Raw genomic sequence first — 17,577 nt, forward strand, 5'->3', positions numbered from 1 at the left:
TACCCAAGAATTCAATCTGCAATGAATCAATTGGATTCAAGAACCCCTGTGATGGACTTAGCAAATAGGAATCTTGCTGTCTTACATGTTAGTTAAAGGTGTCGTTTCTTTCCTATATGGGTAACATGTCCTGCAGTAGTAGCTGATTACAAGCTATATTAGGATGAAAGAAGTTTGATGTGCAGACAAGATTATTGAGTTAATCATCTACTGAAATTGATGACACTCTTTTACAGTTGTCTCAGACAAATTTCTCCAGAGTATCACAAGAAAACAAAGTAAACATCAAAACCGGTAAATAATAATGATCATGACTATAACCCTTTCATTCCACTTTCTGCTGCTGGTAAACGGGTGCTTGAGACTGAGAGGAGGTACCAGGACTTGCACCAGTGAGAAGTTTCCTCGGAGGGGAGCCCTCCAAAAGAGGCCTTCCAGTGCCGATGAAAGAAGTTCTTCTTGAAACATGACTTGTGGAGAGCAAGTGAAAGGTCCAGTACAGGACATTAGGAGAAAAGACCCTGAAAACAAAGAATATGTCGTACCAGCTTGGGTATTTTACATATGCAGCTTGTCGGCAAGCCCCAGCCACGATCAACTTTGCAAAATCCTCTGCGGGACCACCAGTCACTTGAACCTAGAATGGAAATGGATGAAATGGTTTAGCACCATGAACAATGTCAGAAATGGCTATTACCAGACTAGAGCACAGGAAATCGTTAGTCTGTAAAACTCCGATTACAAAATGAGGTTCAGAACATGAAGTGATGGGAAACATGACATGAAGGAGAAAAACTCACTTCTCTTTCTTCTTTCCATTGCATCTCTGCACCTTCTTCAACCATGAATCTTCCACGGGTCATTTCAGTCCCTATCCAACCATGGGTTGCGATTGTTATGCCGACTTCATCCTTCACTTCAAATCTCAGGGTTTCATAGAAGTTTATAAGTGCAGCTTTGGCCGCCTACATGAGAAAGAAAGCCACGTATAAAAAAGAGAGGAGGAAAAACGCACAGATATGTTACAACCACAGAGATGGATTTTTCAACTTTTGCCTGAAATGCCAACTTCAGCAGCAGGTGCTTGAAATTAAAGGAGACCTTAGCAGGAAGAAACAGTACATATATACTTACAGAATATAAGCTCATTCTCGGCAAAGGTAACCAATTTTCAATTGAAGCATTCACAACGATTCGACCATTAGTTTGCCGGAGATAAGGCAGAGCCACATAGGTTGGATACACATTCCCCCAAAAGTTTATGTCCTGAGACAATTAGATGTCATAATATTGTGACTTACTGCAGTCAATTACATGCAGGTTCAACTGTCAAGACTCTTAAGAAGAGAAAATTGGTAAAAATGAGTAGATTCAATAACAATATTAAAATTTAAAAGCTGATTTGAGGAGCACCTCCTTGAGCTAAAGAACGTGTACAATTTAAAACCATTTCTATGGAAATCATAGAGTAGCAAATTTCAGAAGCTGTTAACAATTTTTTTTCCTTAGTGTAAGTGGGAGGTGTCTCGAACTCGGGACCTCTCACTTACACACCCTCCCTCCATACCATCTAACATGTTAACTATCAAAAGATGCACTTGATATTTGATGGTAATATCTTACCAATAAAATCGGAAATACTGATGCATCTGTAGCTTCCTCGAAAAAGAAAGTATGCCCCAAGCTAGCTGTGTTTACTAGATGGTCCACTGCAAAAGGAAAGAGCCAACAGATACTCTGTTGATGTTACAATCTGGTCACGAAAGATTCATTTATGTCAACCAATAAACAGAGCTCCACTGCAGTGAGAATGCAGCATTTCAAGGGTCCAACAGTACGTAGTAGGCAAAATAACTTGGTTCAGATAATAAATTAGTCAGGAGCTGTGTATCGGAGGTAGTCTTCCCATGTTGATCGTGCATAACAAGGAAGTAGACATGCAAGGGTTAGAAAACAAAGTAGGATTCTGGAGTTCTTTTATCTTTTATTTTGGACTATATAAAAAGTTTCCTTAAGCCTCAGATGTATTATCATGATAACAACCTTTGTATGCTGCTGTAAAGGCACTATACCTTACGTGCACACTGTCTCTAGAACTGACCTTCAAGTTCATCTTAATCTTTCAGAACATTTTAATTTTAAGAAAAAGGTAAGCCTGACCAGTGGCAAAGGCACTTCGAGTAAGGCATGTTCACTAGAGAAGCATGAAATATTTCTAAATGATGTTATGAATAAAATGAGTTGAATAAACAATTCCAGGCGTACCACACCCAAAGTAGTTGATAGTTTCATTGATGAATCTTCTACAATCTTCTTCCTTGACAACATCTGCAGCCATTATCAACACATGCCTTGAGCCCAAACGTTGAGCGTTATCAGCTATGCCATGGAGCCTGTTGTCTCTTCGTGCCACCAGTACAAGATTGGCACCCCTTTTTGCATATTCATAGGCAATTTGCTGTGACAGGAAAAGGTTCTTAGTTTATAACATTATCGGGTAATAATAATCTTTATCATTTCTTATGTAATGACTGTTAAAAGAAATCAAAGAGGAAATACACGGAAGTTGGAATTTTTTTAGCTGAAAAGATATACGACTGACTCTAGCAGTGGTACAAAGTCTCTCATAGCAAAGCTAGTCTAGATAGCCTTTCCAGTTCAAATGGTTACTTGACATGATTCACTAGAGGAAATGCTACGGCTACAAGAATGAAAATGACCCTTTTTCTAGTTCCTATAACATCAGATAATCGCACCAAAATCTGAAAGTGTTCAGTCTAGAAAGATTTCTCAAGTTGCATTAAATGTGGCCAGGGAGAAATTAATTTCCTTTTGAAGTTTTAAATTAGTTTTACCATGCATTGCTGTTAATCCTTCTTATGTTTATACTCTTTTTATTCATAATTGAGGAGGTCTGACCAGGTATCCAAGCAATAACACACTTCAAGGTAATTATCTACACCTGGTAAAGTTCCCTTGACATATTTGCAAATGCAGGAAAATTAGTTATCCATCAATCCAGATGTAAAAAATTTTAAATTAATTAGTCATGTAAATGAGTGAGGACAACCCCTAGCATGAAGTAGAGGAAATTAGTTTCTGAATTTTTTTTAAAAAAAATTTCTGCCTGTGTTTTCACTGAGTGCCATGGTTGCATTGGAAACGAGAAATCTATAGATTTCAAAGAAAGGAAACCAGAAATTAGCTGGCTATGTACTGTTGCCTAGTTGAAATTGCTTCAACTTCCGGTGAATGCCAGAGTAGCGTAATGCTACAACGTACACAAGGTGCCTCTAGCTAGACCCCAATTAAGCTAGATGACTTCGTTGTGGACAGTGTATTCCTATGAACTTGTATGTTCTTTCACAGTCCAGTTACCACTTTTCTACCACTCTGCCTGATGCACTTAATCACTAATCACTACTGCGCCTTTTGCTAATATGTACTGGACAAAATTAGGTCCATTACTTGTTTCATGAATGGTTTTGTTCAAATATCAGCAGAATACTTTGGCAGAATGTAAATGAAACTTCCTTGGTCTTACTCCGCAATAGTTCTTTGGACCATTTTATGTACGTAATAAATGCGTCCAAGTGCATTATTCCTGCGAAATGGACGTGTGTGGATTCCAGTTATGCAACCTCCAATTGTTGTTCTGGTCACCCTGCCTTAGCACCTCAAATTCCAATTCGGAAAATATGGGGCATCTATGACCAATCCAAGTTGACCAACCTTGTGGCAAATCATTTGAATATAAACACAAATGATACGTCAAAATGGAAGATACAGATTATGTGGACTGCAGTGCTGCAATTACCATGATCAGCTAAAAGTTCCATCCAAAAATTGGGTTGAACCGTAAGGCCGTGTGGTATTGATTGTGCCAAATTGTCACGCACTAATGTGTGAGAGGAAAAATTCAACAGCATACCCAATGCTAAAATCCCCACCTCAATTTACAAATAAAAGTTCCCGATGCTAAATTTCTTTACCCAAAATTTCTATGCAGTTGGCATCCGAAATTAAATGGAAGGACCTGGTATCCCGGTTATGTTATCAGAAGCTCCTAAACCTGTCAACCTCTCACCCACCAAAAGCTATTAAAAGGAAATTTTTAAAAAAAAAACCCAATTCAAGAATTAAATTGTCTAGAAAACTTGGATACAATGGAATAACTAGAAGTAGATGCAAAATTTCTGAAGTAGGGGGCTTACTTCTCCAATCCCAGAAGAAGCTCCGGTGATGACAACCACTTTGTTGTCCATCTCTTCACTGAAGTAAGTATTGTACAGCCATTCACAAGCATTGATGAATGACAAAGTTGGCCATGCAAAGGCAAGCATAAGTAAACTTGCAGGTGGCACCACCAAATTCAAGACGGAGTTTATCAAATCCATATCTCCCAAGAACTAGCTTCAAAAAAAAAATTTCTTTTTTTTTTACTTTTATTTTTTGGGATTATGTTGGTGTCAAGCGAAGGACGAGGAGAGAAAAGCTAAGAAGAGCACCAGGCAGAAGAAACTAACAAGAAAGAAAAAGAAGGAAAACAAGGAAACGGTGATGGAAGCAGTTATCTTGACATTTAGTGCTAGAAGATCAACACCAAGACTGCCATGCAAAAGAGTGATGTGTTCTGTTAACACGTGTTTCTGTGCAAAGCCAAATGGCAATGGATGTAGGCGTTGGTTCGGTCGGAGTTTCTGCATGAAATATAAGCCCGTTTGGAAGGTGAGTTTTTTGGGTGTTTGTCTAAAATTTTACTGTAATTTATTGTAGAATTTTTAAAAATTTTTAAAGTGTGTTTTTTTTTAATATTTTGAAGTGTATAATTCAAAATTTTTGAAAAATTTTTTGATATTACTGCAGTAAAATTTTTAAAAAACTGTAGCAGGCAAACTTGACAAAAAACTTGGCTTCCAAACAAGGTTGCACATGAGAACAGCACAGACAGAAGAAGATTAATTTCTCATGCTTACATTTTATTATCGAGTCTGATTTTACTTAGGAAAATTTTACCATCCCTGCTTTGTAATTCAATAAACTCTTGCCGTATCATTTAATAATACAAATTCTTAAAATCAATGTTATATATATATATTTTTTAATATATCTAACAGTAAATTCATGCCCATTGATATGGTTATCAAAAGAACCTTTACTCTTACATGTAAATTCATCCTTTTAGGTATGTTGGTAATTTTTTTCTCATCTTTTTAATTGACCAAACTTCCCCAATTTCTCTATAAATTCATCATGATTTTTTTTTTTATAAGCTTTGTAGTAGTCTTATATCTAGGTTCAATCGTGATTTTTTCTTTAAACAAAAGGGGAAGCCAAAATATGCCATTAAGTAAGGTCGAGTTTTCTCTCACTTGCAGTCATGCTCGGTTTTACCGTAATCGTACATGTAACATTCATCCTTTATTATGTCAACAGTTTTTTTTTTTTTTTCATCTTTCAAATTGATGAAACTTTCCCAATTTCTGTCTGAATTCATAAATATTGTGTACAAGCTTTTCAATTCATGAAAATTTCCAATTTCTCCGTGAATTCATTGCATTTTATACGAGTTTCGCAATGCTCTTGTATCTGGATTCACTGGAGATTCCACTTGTACTGTTGGACGGATCAAGAATTTAAAATTGGGCAAATTAGAGTTTATCCCCATGTGGTATAGCTAATTTTTATATGATCCTCTTGGAGTTTTAAAAACTATATATAACCATCTCATAGTTTGCATTAAAGTGTGGAAATGATCATCCGTAATAGAACTTATAAAAATATCGAAATTACCCTTCTTTAAAATCTAAAATGGTTGAAGTGACTAAAATATATAAACATAATATGCATGACACTCTAACCCATGTGGTTTTATATTTTACCATATAACCCCTGATGATTTAGTGCTTTACCATATAACCCTTTATGACTTTCAATATATATACAAAATCCTCTTGTGGTTAATAAATAATTTTCAGCTTTACAAAGGGGTATTTTTTATACTTTTAATTGATTTCGTTATGGATTGCAAATTACGTTACTTTGACATTTTAATTCAAATCATGAGGGGGTTATGTATAGTTTTTGAAATCATAGGGGGTTATGTAAACAAACACTAAATTACAGGGGGTAAAGTGTAATTTGGCCTTTAAAATTCTACTATTTGCTCTCATTAATTTTAAAATTTTCAGTTTACCTTCTTGAAATTTACATGTCATCAAGAATTTAAAAATCTTATCATTTGCTCATGAAAATTTTAATTCTTCAACCATTTAAAGAGCATAGCTTAATGTATTTAGCTCAGAAATGTTTCGTATATACGTACCCACAATTCTGCGGCAATTATTCCCTTGCAGATTAAATGCGCATAGAGAAACATATCAACAAGAAAGCTAAAAGGTTTTAAAAATCATCTGGTCAATAAAAAACAAGATGTTATGCCGTATCGATTGGCCATCATGACTAATAGGATGTTCAATTGAATTTTGGTGCACTATCATTTATTTAATTACCTGTTTGCATGCATGTGGAAAAGCCTCATTGTATGGAATTCTGCTGCTGTTTACTGCATTTGGGAAGAAAGGAGTGCAAGGCAATTCAAGAGTGAATGCAAGGATATAAAAGTTGTTCATCAAAAGATCTTTGAAGTATTCAGGTGTGGATTGTTCTCCTTCAAAAAGCTCAGGAGAACGGATACTAATAGATGATTGTAAAGGGTTTGGTTGTTGCCAGAGAGTTGAAAATCTACGGTGTTAGTTGCCGCTAATTGTTGTTTTTGGGTACTAATAAATCCTTACATACCCAAATAATAACCACATAAAACCATAGCTATTGTAACTGTACTTCCTCTTGTTGCATTCGCCGTGGCCTTTCACATTCTAGGACACACTGTTGGAAGTCTACTTAGGACGTATAGGTAGCAAATCAATCCATTTAATTAAATTTATCCATACTCGCCTATAAATAGATGGGTATGAGTATCTTAAATTTTTGCATATAAGTATTAAATAGGTATTATTGGGTAACCCATCAAATCCAATTAACCTATTTAGAATTGTTTTCCCTCAAATCTCTTCTCTTCCCTTGCCCTTTTTTTTTTTTTCATATTTTTCATTTTTTTATGATGTTAACTACTTTTGTTTCATTATTATTATTATTTGTTGGTTTTATTTTCTCTTAATTTGTTAACTTACTCATTTTTTAGCATGATCAATTTATGATAAGTTTAGCCTCTTTTCCTACCTTTCCAAAATGAACATTTCAATTTACACATGAAAAAAATATTAGGGGTTCAAAATTTTTGGATTAAGTTTATGTGTTAATTTTTATAGTACTTAATTTAAAATTTTATATTCTTATTATTTAATTATTAAATAGTACGTAATTTTGCGACGTAGAGTACGGATAGGAAAAAAATTGATAATTAGGCTTATTGAACATTATAAGTAAATATTTAAAACTAATGATGGGTGCAAAGAGTGGTATAAATTGATAACTTAGTTTGCAAAAATGAATTTAAATGAGTTTACAAAAAGTTAAAATAAATGAGTTATAAATGGGTAATTGGGTTACCGAATTCATTTTTTGATTTACCCATTTATACCCATTTAATTAAATGGATATAAATGGATTAACTCACCTACACACATTACCCATTTTATCCAACCCAAACCCGCCCAAGTCACCCATTTTGACACCTCTGTTAGGACGTGTATCATTCCATATTCTTAGGAATTTGAACTAAGATCAATGAGAATGATTGAAGAGCTTTATATGTCTGAGGCATCCAAGAGAACAGGGAAATGAGCCTATATTACAATTATAGTCGGATTAGTCTTTTTTTTTTTTTTTTTTTTTTATATCTACTGGCTGATCATGGAATTCTGATGGGGATTGATCATATAACTAGTTTGGATTGCCCAAAAAAAAGGAAAAAAACAAGTTTGGGTTGTAGTTTAAAATAGTCTTTGCTGGCTCCTGTGTTTTGTGTAGATTTTCTGTAGTCAATCATCCTCTTATCAACAAACTTAACTTAGTTCACCTAAAAACTGTTTCGTTCTCAGCTCCAGCATTTTATAGAGGTAACAAAAGAAAAAACCGCTATAATTTTACCTTAACTATCTAATTTTGATGAGGATGCAAGGAAAATTTGAATAAAGCGTAGCAGGAAAAACATAAAATATTTACAAACACCATCTGAGCATGAAAAACTTTGAAATACATCAATTTGCGTTGTGCTGTTTAGAAATAAGTTTACAAAAACAGTACTCTAGCACTGTTGAGATGTAATGTATGTGTTATGAAGATGATTAAGAAATGTGGTTAAAGCATATTTCAAGAAAACAATGGCCAATCCAAAAGACATTTTTCGCTGGAATGTTGCATAATATAAGATGTTAAAAGGATTTCAATTTTAATTCTTTAGGAGAAAAAAGAAAAGAAAAGGACAAACTTCTTTCTTATATTGAATTTGTCCAAAAAAAAAAAAACTGAAATAGAGTATACTATTAGTTTTACGAGTAACTGATTACCGTATACGTAAAGATATTTAATGAAAAAGGAAAAAAATAATATATCTTCTCCAAGACCTACCCGAGGGTAAGAATTTTAATCAGCTACATCCCTAAACTCGAACTTTATTGACAGCATCTCCAATGGGGGTGTAATGAGGAGCCGTGTCATGCGGATCACACGCATCATATAATCCGTTGAATTTTCTTCCCATGGCAACGGTAATATAACATTCCAACGGCACAATTTCCTACATAATTATTTTGTTTAATTTCCTACATAATTATTTTTAAAAAAATAACAATATATTATTTTTGAAACATAGAAAAAGATATATTATTCAAACTTAAAAATTAATAATATCATTTTTAGAAAATAAAAAAAATTCAAAATGTACAAAATTTAACGAAAGTTAGTACTTTATTTTTTAAAAATAACAAAATTAGTTTTAAAAATTACTTTATTTATTTATGGGATATGAGTTATGCATTATTAAAATAAATATTTGATTAATTGTGGACCCATGCTATTACACCTTATGGAGTGTAATCCATTGTGAGTGAAAGTGTAATAAAAGAGGAGAAAGTGGAATGCTGACGTGGCATGTGGATTACACTCCACAGAGTGTAATAGTATTGTGGATGCCCTGATAGTAACTTTAGCCAGGAACTCATGGTCCTTGATTCGACTTTTAAACTTTCCTCTTCTCTCTTATAACGCTTTTTTTTCTTAAAGCAAAAAAAAAAACTATCAGGCTTGTGTTCCTACAAGGTGGCTAGGATCCCTTTAAATAATAATAATAATAAGGAAGCTGTTTGTAGCCCGTAGGCCCTTGATTTGGTCAGAGTCGACTGTTAGATGGAATTAAATCAATCGATCAGGGTTACTCTAAAATGTCATAATGAAAAGGTCTAAACACAAAATTACTAAACTTAAAAGACCCCCAACCAACAAAAACACAAAAGTTTGGCTTCTGTGGTTTACACCATGGAAATCTGACTGGATTCCACATGGCATTTAAGGAGAAAATTGTGGCCTCAATATCTCATGCTGGAGCATGCGTCTCCAAGTTCAAGTTGCTTCAGTCCTGATCTTAAATCTTTTCTTCAGTTCTTCGACCAAATTCATGCAAACATTTTGTCAGAGGATGAGGATGAAGATGCATTCACAAATGTGAAGAAAATTTCGTTTAAGCAGCTACTGAGAAGCTTAGAAGGCATGCATGCACCAATTTAAGTTGCCATTTTTAAGGAAAGAAGATTCCAAAACGGAAATGCAATCTTATGTATAATCTGTCACAGCTTTAACAACCTATGGTTCCTCGCATTTGATGGGCACCCCACAAATATTCTTTCCTATTTTAATAATTTCTCTCAATTTCCGGACTTGTTGCCACATATTTTTCAATAACTTTATTGCAATGGCAAGAACTAACAAAGAATTTTGTTTTGTTTTTTGAATAAAAAGTTGAATTTCAAGGAACCAAAATTTTTTTTGGAACCTTCAATTTCCCACTGGGCTACATTTCCTCCTGGACCAGAGCTCTTCATCATCAATTCATTGGCTAATGCAATTGAAACATGATTTTCATGCTGGATTCTGGTCTGGGTATCTAATATAGTTTGACTGGATGATCTTTTCTTCCATAAATTATTTTGGAGCTCCCAATTCCCTGAGTCTCATTTTTTTGGTTGAATGTTTCCCTTCTCATTGAATTCTTTGCATAGGTTCATTTGAAAATTTGGTGATGCTATGTAAATTCTTGCAGTCCATTCTTGTAAATTCTTTTCTCTCAATAGATTATCTAATTTTATTGGAACAGCAAAAGGTTTGGAAGTTTTGCATTTTATCCATCTCTCCCTCCCATTCTTTTGAAGATTGGCCTTCCTGGAAGGCTCAGAATTTGGGATTTTGAAGAAGAAGTTGGAATATTTTTGAAGGCTGAGGAGTTTATTTTGGCTTAGCCATAGCCCAGGTGCCAAAATTGTCAGAGGAGATTTTGGAATTTGGAATTGATTTTCAGGTGTAATAGGAGGTGGAAAGTGATCATGCCTGTTTTAGGTATCAATCTGTGGTTGGCTGAATTTTGCAGTGGTTGGATATCAAGTGATCCTCAATATTAATCAGTGCATTGCAGAAATTGAAGCCATGTTGAGAATTAGAAGTGCCATGATAACATAACCTTTGGCCTTGTATGGTCCATTAAATATATGCAATCCATCTGTTTATCAAAATAGCAGATTTTTTGGGAAATAAATGGGCTGCATTTGCTCAAAAGAATCTGCAGATGAACCCGTACACGAGAAAGAAAAACAGCCAGAGGTAAGCAAGTCCTCAGTTCAGTTGGTTGCTCCCTCAGCCAGAGAGGAGGTTATTGTAGGAGTAGCTGATCCAAAAAATGAAGACTCTGTTACTTTAAAACAACATTTGTCATCTCCGCCAGCAGAAGAAGCGAAGGGATCTGTTCAGCCAGGAAGACTTGAGGACGATGGAAAGAGTAGAATCATTGAGAGGCCAAAGGCTGGCCATCATCAGAGGCGTTTTTCAACCGATATGGGGATGCCTCAATTGCAGCAACCAATGTCGAGGCTTTTAAGTGTGCCACACGGTGCAAGAGGTGAACAGGCTGCGGCTGGATGGCCATCATGGCTGACTTCTGTTGCTGGGGATGCCATTCAAGGGTGGGTTCCAAGAAGTGCAGAAACTTTTGAAAAGTTAGACAAAGTCAGTCCTGAATAGCCTTTTCCATATATATTATTTCTTTTTAATAATGCCTAAATTTATCCGCTCTAGTCTAGAAGTATCTGCTGTTTCCAGTATTTATTACTTTGATTTTTCCCATGTTCTGACATTTTGTTCTTCAATATTCTTTTCAACATTTGGTTGGTGATTGTTTCATGATTGTTCATGTGATCACTCACTCTGTGTTTGGTGCTGCTTAAGTGTGCTTGATTAATTTCCTTCCTGATCAATAACTTTTTGTATTATAAATCCGGGACACCTTTTTTGCATCTCTCTCTTGTTTGATGGTTTCAAGATTGTCACGAAATTAATATCACAGAAAACATTCCCAGATATGTAATTTTTGGTATAAAAGAGGATAAGATATTATGCAATTAGAGAGCCATGATCAGAAGACTTGAGTGTTGAAGAGTTTACATTTTTAGGGCCACATTGGCCTCTGAAGCACCATTCAAATTGTTGAAATGGCCAAATCCAGGATTGGTGCACATACTTTCTGAATCCTCACCAATAAAATCATGCAGTTAATCATATATTCCATGAAATGATTTTGAATATCTAAGATCTTACTACAGATTAACTTTTTAAAAGTTCACTTGTGAACTTTGTGCAGATTGGCCAAGGGACATATAGTAGTGTATACAAAGCTCGCGACCTTACAAACAATAAAATTGTGGCAATGAAGAAAGTAAGGTTTGTTAACTTGGATCCAGAAAGTGTTCGTTTCATGGCAAGGGAAATATGCATTTTGCGGAGACTTGACCATCCAAATGTCATGAAGCTTGAAGCTTTGGTTACATCCAGGATATCTGGAAACCTATACCTTGTATTTGAGTACATGGATCATGACCTTTCTGGGCTCGCAACAGCACCAGGGGTCAAATTTACTGAAGCACAGGTACACTTTTCTCTCCTTTTGGCATATTGGGGGCATCTGTTGTTATCAACTTGCTGTTTACCTGTGCTTAATCCTCAACTATAGTCTTGCATGGAACTGATTCATATTTAGCAAAACATGGATTTTTTTACCATGAACCCAAAGAAGCCTATGTAATATGCCTGCACTTTGTTAAAAGAAGAACTAGAGTGGGGTGTAATGAATGAACTGCAATGGATCATCATGGCAATTATGTTTCCACTAATCCAATTTGTTGCATCATCTTTCTTTCTCATATGTCTCTTTCAAACTTAATTGCAGATAAAGTGCTACATGCAGCAACTGCTTCATGGACTTGAACATTGCCACAGTCGGGGGGTCCTTCATCGTGACATTAAGGGTTCGAATCTATTAGTTGACGATAATGGGGTGCTAAAAATTGGAGACTTTGGTCTGGCTACATTTTTTCAACCCAACCAAAAGGAGCCATTAACTAGTCGTGTTGTAACTCTTTGGTACAGAGCTCCTGAACTTCTGCTTGGTGCAACCGACTATGGCATAGCGATAGATATGTGGAGCATTGGCTGCATCCTTGCTGAGCTCTATGCTGGAAAACCAATTATGCCTGGGAGAACAGAGGTATTTCTTATAGGTGTTTAAGGATGCAATCTGATTTCTTCTTTACCAATTCTATATCTATGTCGCGTTGATATGTAGAGAACATCGAAAGATTTAATTTAAGTTGAGAAGGACTATATCTCATCAGATAAAAGGATCCTTATTCCTCTGTAAGTAACCATTCATCCATATGATTTGGCAAGACCTGTCAGATTACAGAATGTCCCTAGTGAAACAATGAAATAGCTGAGTGATGGAATAATTTTTAATGTTTAGCACAAGTAAATGGACATTTTCACAAAACTTCTTTAATAAAGTTAACTTTTTGTGAATTTCCTTGTGTACATAATGCGTCTTTTGACATTAGGTTTGGGTGTCCAAACACATAACTTTCATACCAAAATCAGGTTTTTGAACAGTTGTCTTATGTTTTGAAACAAATTGCATGTCTTTACGTGTTACAAGGCCTAGGCCAGAATGTTTTGTTTGGTGAAGTCTTGTGGTATTCAAACTTTGCATCATAAAATGCAGCAAAACTGATAAAAGTAAGTCGATCACAAATCAAAGTATCAGGCCAAGAAATGGTTAATTGTGGTCAGATAACTGAGTTTTCTTTATTTTTTTCATCTTGTTTCTAACTGAATTTTTAAAATGACTGCTAGGTTGAGCAAATGCATAAAATCTTCAAGCTATGCGGCTCACCTTCTGAGGAATATTGGAGAAAGTCAAAGTTGCCTCATGCTACTAGCTTTAAGCCCCAGCATCCATACAGGCGCTGTGTGGCTGATACATTCAAGGACTTTCCTCCACCAGCTTTGGCTCTTGTAGAAACACTCCTGTCTATCGAACCAGAGAAGCGGGGTACTGCTAAATATGCACTGAATAGTGAGGTAATACGATAAAATAAATAGTTCTATTTAATGGCAGTATATACATGTTTCTTTTGCTTTTGTTCTGCCAATTATTGTTGTAAAAAATAAAGGAACAATAATTCACCAGACTCATGGAGATACTAAGCTGTTTCAATTAGGTGCTGGAAATCATAAGTTAAACAAGAAAATTGATCCTCTAGAAGTTCAAAATTACATATACTTTTACATCATTATGTCACGTTATCATTTTGCAGCTAATTTTAATACTTTTCATTACTTTTGTATCTTTATCAGTTCTTCACGAAGAAGCCTCTCCCTTGTGATCCATCTAGTTTACCAAAATATCCTCCAAGCAAGGAATTTGATGCTAAACTTCGAGATGAGGAAGAAAGAAGGTACGTATAGATTCGTGTGTTATTGTTCTGCTTTTTATTGTCTAATAACATCTGAGCGTGAAAGGTTTACTTGGTTTCTGACCTAATTATTTCCCTGTGATTTGTCTTGCTTTCCTGCAATATCTTCAACTTGCCTTGTATAAGCTCTAAGCTCAGAATTTGGACTATAACATATAGGATCAGAGTCCAAGTTATGTGGAAAGTAGGCAGTAAAAGAGATTCAGAGAGACATACAACAAAAATTGATTTCTCTTCCCTGTGTCCACTTGTATATTGTCAGCATACTCTATTCAATATTGAAGTGTAATTAGAATACCGTTTAGTAGGTTCTTTCTCAGAATACATAAAAGCTTATACTATAGCAGTACTTGAGCCCTTTTCCATCTCCTGCAGACCATGGTGGCCTATTTTGCTTCACGGTACAAATGCGCAAAGTTATATAGTTCACAGTTAGAGAGAGAGAGAGAGATAGAGTACTTCTTGTCTAATCAGTCATCAAATCTATTTGTGTTCGACTTTCTACTCCCCAAGAGACTAATTTCATTTGATCTCAGTTCTTGGTTTCTCGACATTGCTTCATGTGTATGATCTCCCTGGTTTCAGGCGAAAAGCTGAGAGCATAAAAGGACATGGAGATGTATATGCAAGGAAGGTTTCAAGAGAACCGACTGCCGTAAACACACGAGATTTTAATACTCAGGGACAGGTTTCTTTTCTGCTTTGTACATTTAGGAATGAATCTATTCTTTTTCCTTGGATTTCTTAGGTTGAATACATAAATCTTTTGACACACCAGGGACATTCAAATAAGTGCATTAGTGTAAGATTAAATACAATGGAGGATAGTGGAGCTGGCTTTCCAATTGAACCACCTAGGGGAAGTAAAAACGGATTCTCTCACTCAACTTCAATGATTCATCCAAATGCAATTGGTGCCTTCAAGAGTACAAAACAGGGGAATGAAGGTGGTACAATCTCAGGTACATATAGCCATTCACAGCATGACAGATTGATAAAAAAACAGGGTTCTCAGAAGTCTCAAGTTGTACCGGGCTTAACAAGCAATGATATACTGTTGAGACAGGCAACACTGGTACGTTTTATGTCATTTCAGCTTACAATTTTTCCTGTGTTAGGTCAAAAAGTTTCTAAATTTTAACTCTGTATCATTCTTCACATGCCCTCTCATTTGAACCTCCTAATTTCACTATTACGCAACTCTTTTCATGAGTCGAGGAAAGCCCAGTTATGTGCTGGTTTTGAAGCCAAATTTTATATTTCTGCTTCATAAATTAAAACCTTTTGTCACCATCATTTGTGCGTTTCAAACATTCATGTCTTAGCATATAAAGGCTCTTAGCATATACAGGTATTGTTATGCCAGACAGGCGAAAACAATGTAGATAAACATACATAATCATGTCATTGTTTAACCATGTGTCATATCTGCAAGTCCGAGAGGAAGCACATCGATTGGCACAGATTTAAGATGACAGTATTTCTTATGTATCCTTTTACTGCTGACTCTATCAGTTTTCCTCTTGGATTACATTTGAACCTACTGAGTTGACTTCTCTGTCATTTCAGAATTCTGGATCACAAAGAACCAGGATCCACTGCTCTGGGCCATTGGTGCCTCCGGGAGGAAACATGGAGGACATGCTGAAAGAGCACGAGAGACAAATCCGAGAGGCTGTTAGGAAAGCACGGCTTGAGAAGGAAAGGACCAAGAAGAACTTATATGCTCACGAGCAGTCGTTTCACCAAGGAAATTTTGGATATAGATAGCACTAAAAATTTCTGACCTTGTTGGACAAAGGTGCAAGCTGGCTAAGTTTGGCTGTTCAAACATTCTCAAGGGGACCGAGAAAGGCAGAAACACGTGATTTGTCATGCTCAAGAGAAGAAGCTCTTCTGGTTTTATTCACAGTAGGAGCTTGACATTCCTTCTGGGGAATTGGGGGAAACGTTGCAAATTAGATGTAATTGTACCTCGTGGGTTGGGGACTTTTCCTACTTGTATAGTCGGAAGGGGTGGTTCGGTTCATGTTCACAACAGATGCTATTTCATACCATGTACATGTAGAAGAGAGGTGAGGAAGAAGAGAGGCTTGCATATAATGTTTTCCCCTACCCCTTTCCTAGCGATTGCCTTAGTATTTAAACACAAAATACAGCCTTCCTTTTGCGTAGTAGCTAGCAAACTGTAATAGTGGGAACAAAAGAGAGAAACGAAAATTAGCTGTCTGGAGCATCTAAATTCTAAAACCACCCCTCCAAAACAATATTTAAGAACAAAGGAAAGAGTACATGCCTTGTAAATTTAGCTCTGCCTTTCATTTCTTTCCTTTTCCTCCAAAATCAATAATCTTTTCTATTTCTATCTTATTTAGCAAGTCAATGTATACGCATGGAGGTTTGCATCTGTATAGCATACTGCAATTAGGCATGCATAATTGCTTTCAGAAATTATAAATCAAATTAAGAGAATTCATGTTTTGTCTCCAGACAAATGCTTCTTGAACCGACAGTGTATCAAATATTAATCCATTGTTTAATTATCCATCAGAATCGTAAGCGAAAAAGGAAGTAGAACAAGAACTGTTTTAGGACATATGCTACTGCACAAGAACATAAATCGGCCATGCCTTCCTGTCTTAAGTCAAGAAAAGACCACATTGTTGGAAAGTAGGCCATTTTGGTTCTATTTTTATGCAAGACCTTGAGAAGAATGTGGTTTAGCAACTAACATATCAGCAGGAAAACGTCTCTGATCATAATATAAACATTTTAGCTTAAGAAAACAACCCATCTCTAATTAGATGTAATAAAGATAAGGGAAAAATACACGGAACCCCCCTATGGTTTTGCGAAAAGACACGGAACCCCCCTATCGTTTAGAAACATACACATAAACGCCCTAAACTTCATAACTGAAGTGGAAATAGACTTTTTAACCGGTTGAGTTACCGGCTGCAGGTCGAATACCCAAAATACCCTCATTTATAATAGAGAGAGAGAGAGAATGAAGAACTGACTCTTTTCTCGTTCATCCTGTGTAAGAAAAAAAAACCCTAAGACAAGGGATTTGTATACTAAATTGTTGCTGAAATATCGTGAATCTGAATTGAAAAAGCCGTGGGTGCATTCTATTGCGAAGAATGGAGTGACAGATTGGTGGTTGTATCTGATCGTGAAGCTGCATTCGGTTGCGAAGAAGGGAAAGACAGATTGGTGGGGAAATCTGATCGTGAAGCTTGTTCGACATTTCTAGGTAAGAATCAGAACTTATTGTTCAATATTCAATCCATTTAATGTTTAGGATTTGTAATCCTTTTCCCATTTGTTTATTCCTTTTCTACATTACCCCATATCTGTCATTTTTATAGTTGGTGGCCCATATTTAGGTGATTTATCAGAGAAAATGGGGTTTAAAAATGTAAAGATCTTAACTTTTTTAGCTTTTTTTGAAAAATGTCGGCCTTTTTTGGAGAATGTGGGTCTTTTTTGGAGTATGTGGTTGATGTCAGGAGGAAATAATATGTGTCGGGTTTGGATTTGA

General features: G+C 35.8%; 2 protein-coding genes across 2 annotated transcripts; one reads left to right on the forward strand and one right to left on the reverse strand.

The window, feature by feature from the left end:
* Positions 1-191: 191 nt before the first annotated feature.
* LOC140016097 (11-beta-hydroxysteroid dehydrogenase B-like) lies at positions 192-4,544 on the reverse strand. Its single transcript, XM_072069236.1, has 6 exons — positions 4,215-4,544; positions 2,266-2,458; positions 1,624-1,709; positions 1,135-1,266; positions 801-965; positions 192-637 (listed from the first exon to the last, which is right to left on the reverse strand). Exons 1-6 carry the CDS (start codon positions 4,395-4,397, stop codon positions 326-328), a joined length of 1,071 nt encoding a protein of 356 aa, XP_071925337.1. The 5' UTR covers positions 4,398-4,544; the 3' UTR covers positions 192-325.
* Positions 4,545-10,281: 5,737 nt separating this feature from the next.
* Positions 10,282-16,341, forward strand: LOC113711895 (probable serine/threonine-protein kinase At1g54610). The gene is made up of 8 exons (XM_027235130.2): positions 10,282-11,235; positions 11,867-12,151; positions 12,452-12,769; positions 13,411-13,638; positions 13,915-14,015; positions 14,619-14,721; positions 14,812-15,108; positions 15,603-16,341. The coding sequence occupies exons 1-8, from the start codon at positions 10,768-10,770 to the stop codon at positions 15,801-15,803; spliced, it is 2,001 nt and encodes a 666-aa protein (XP_027090931.2). The 5' UTR covers positions 10,282-10,767; the 3' UTR covers positions 15,804-16,341.
* Positions 16,342-17,577: the final 1,236 nt, after the last annotated feature.

The sequence above is a fragment of the Coffea arabica genome, chromosome 10c (genome assembly GCF_036785885.1).
Source record: "Coffea arabica cultivar ET-39 chromosome 10c, Coffea Arabica ET-39 HiFi, whole genome shotgun sequence".
Classification (NCBI taxonomy): Eukaryota; Viridiplantae; Streptophyta; class Magnoliopsida; order Gentianales; family Rubiaceae; genus Coffea; species Coffea arabica.

What these genes read in the sequence shown, in the direction of transcription:
- LOC140016097 (XM_072069236.1), bottom strand. Translation starts at nt 4,397, where the DNA reads ATGGATTTGATAAACTCCGTCTTGAATTTGGTGGTGCCACCTGCAAGT. An exon ending in CTTCTTCTGGGATTGGAGAA is followed by an intron (nt 2,459 to 4,214) that starts GTAAGCCCCCTA and finishes TTCCTGTCACAG; the next exon opens with CAAATTGCCTATGAATATGC. An exon ending in CGAGAATGAGCTTATATTCT is followed by an intron (nt 966 to 1,134) that starts GTAAGTATATAT and finishes TTTCTCATGTAG; the next exon opens with GCGGCCAAAGCTGCACTTAT.
- LOC113711895 (XM_027235130.2), top strand. Translation starts at nt 10,768, where the DNA reads ATGGGCTGCATTTGCTCAAAAGAATCTGCAGATGAACCCGTACACGAG. An exon ending in TTATGCCTGGGAGAACAGAG is followed by an intron (nt 12,770 to 13,410) that starts GTATTTCTTATA and finishes AATGACTGCTAG; the next exon opens with GTTGAGCAAATGCATAAAAT. An exon ending in AATATGCACTGAATAGTGAG is followed by an intron (nt 13,639 to 13,914) that starts GTAATACGATAA and finishes TATCTTTATCAG; the next exon opens with TTCTTCACGAAGAAGCCTCT.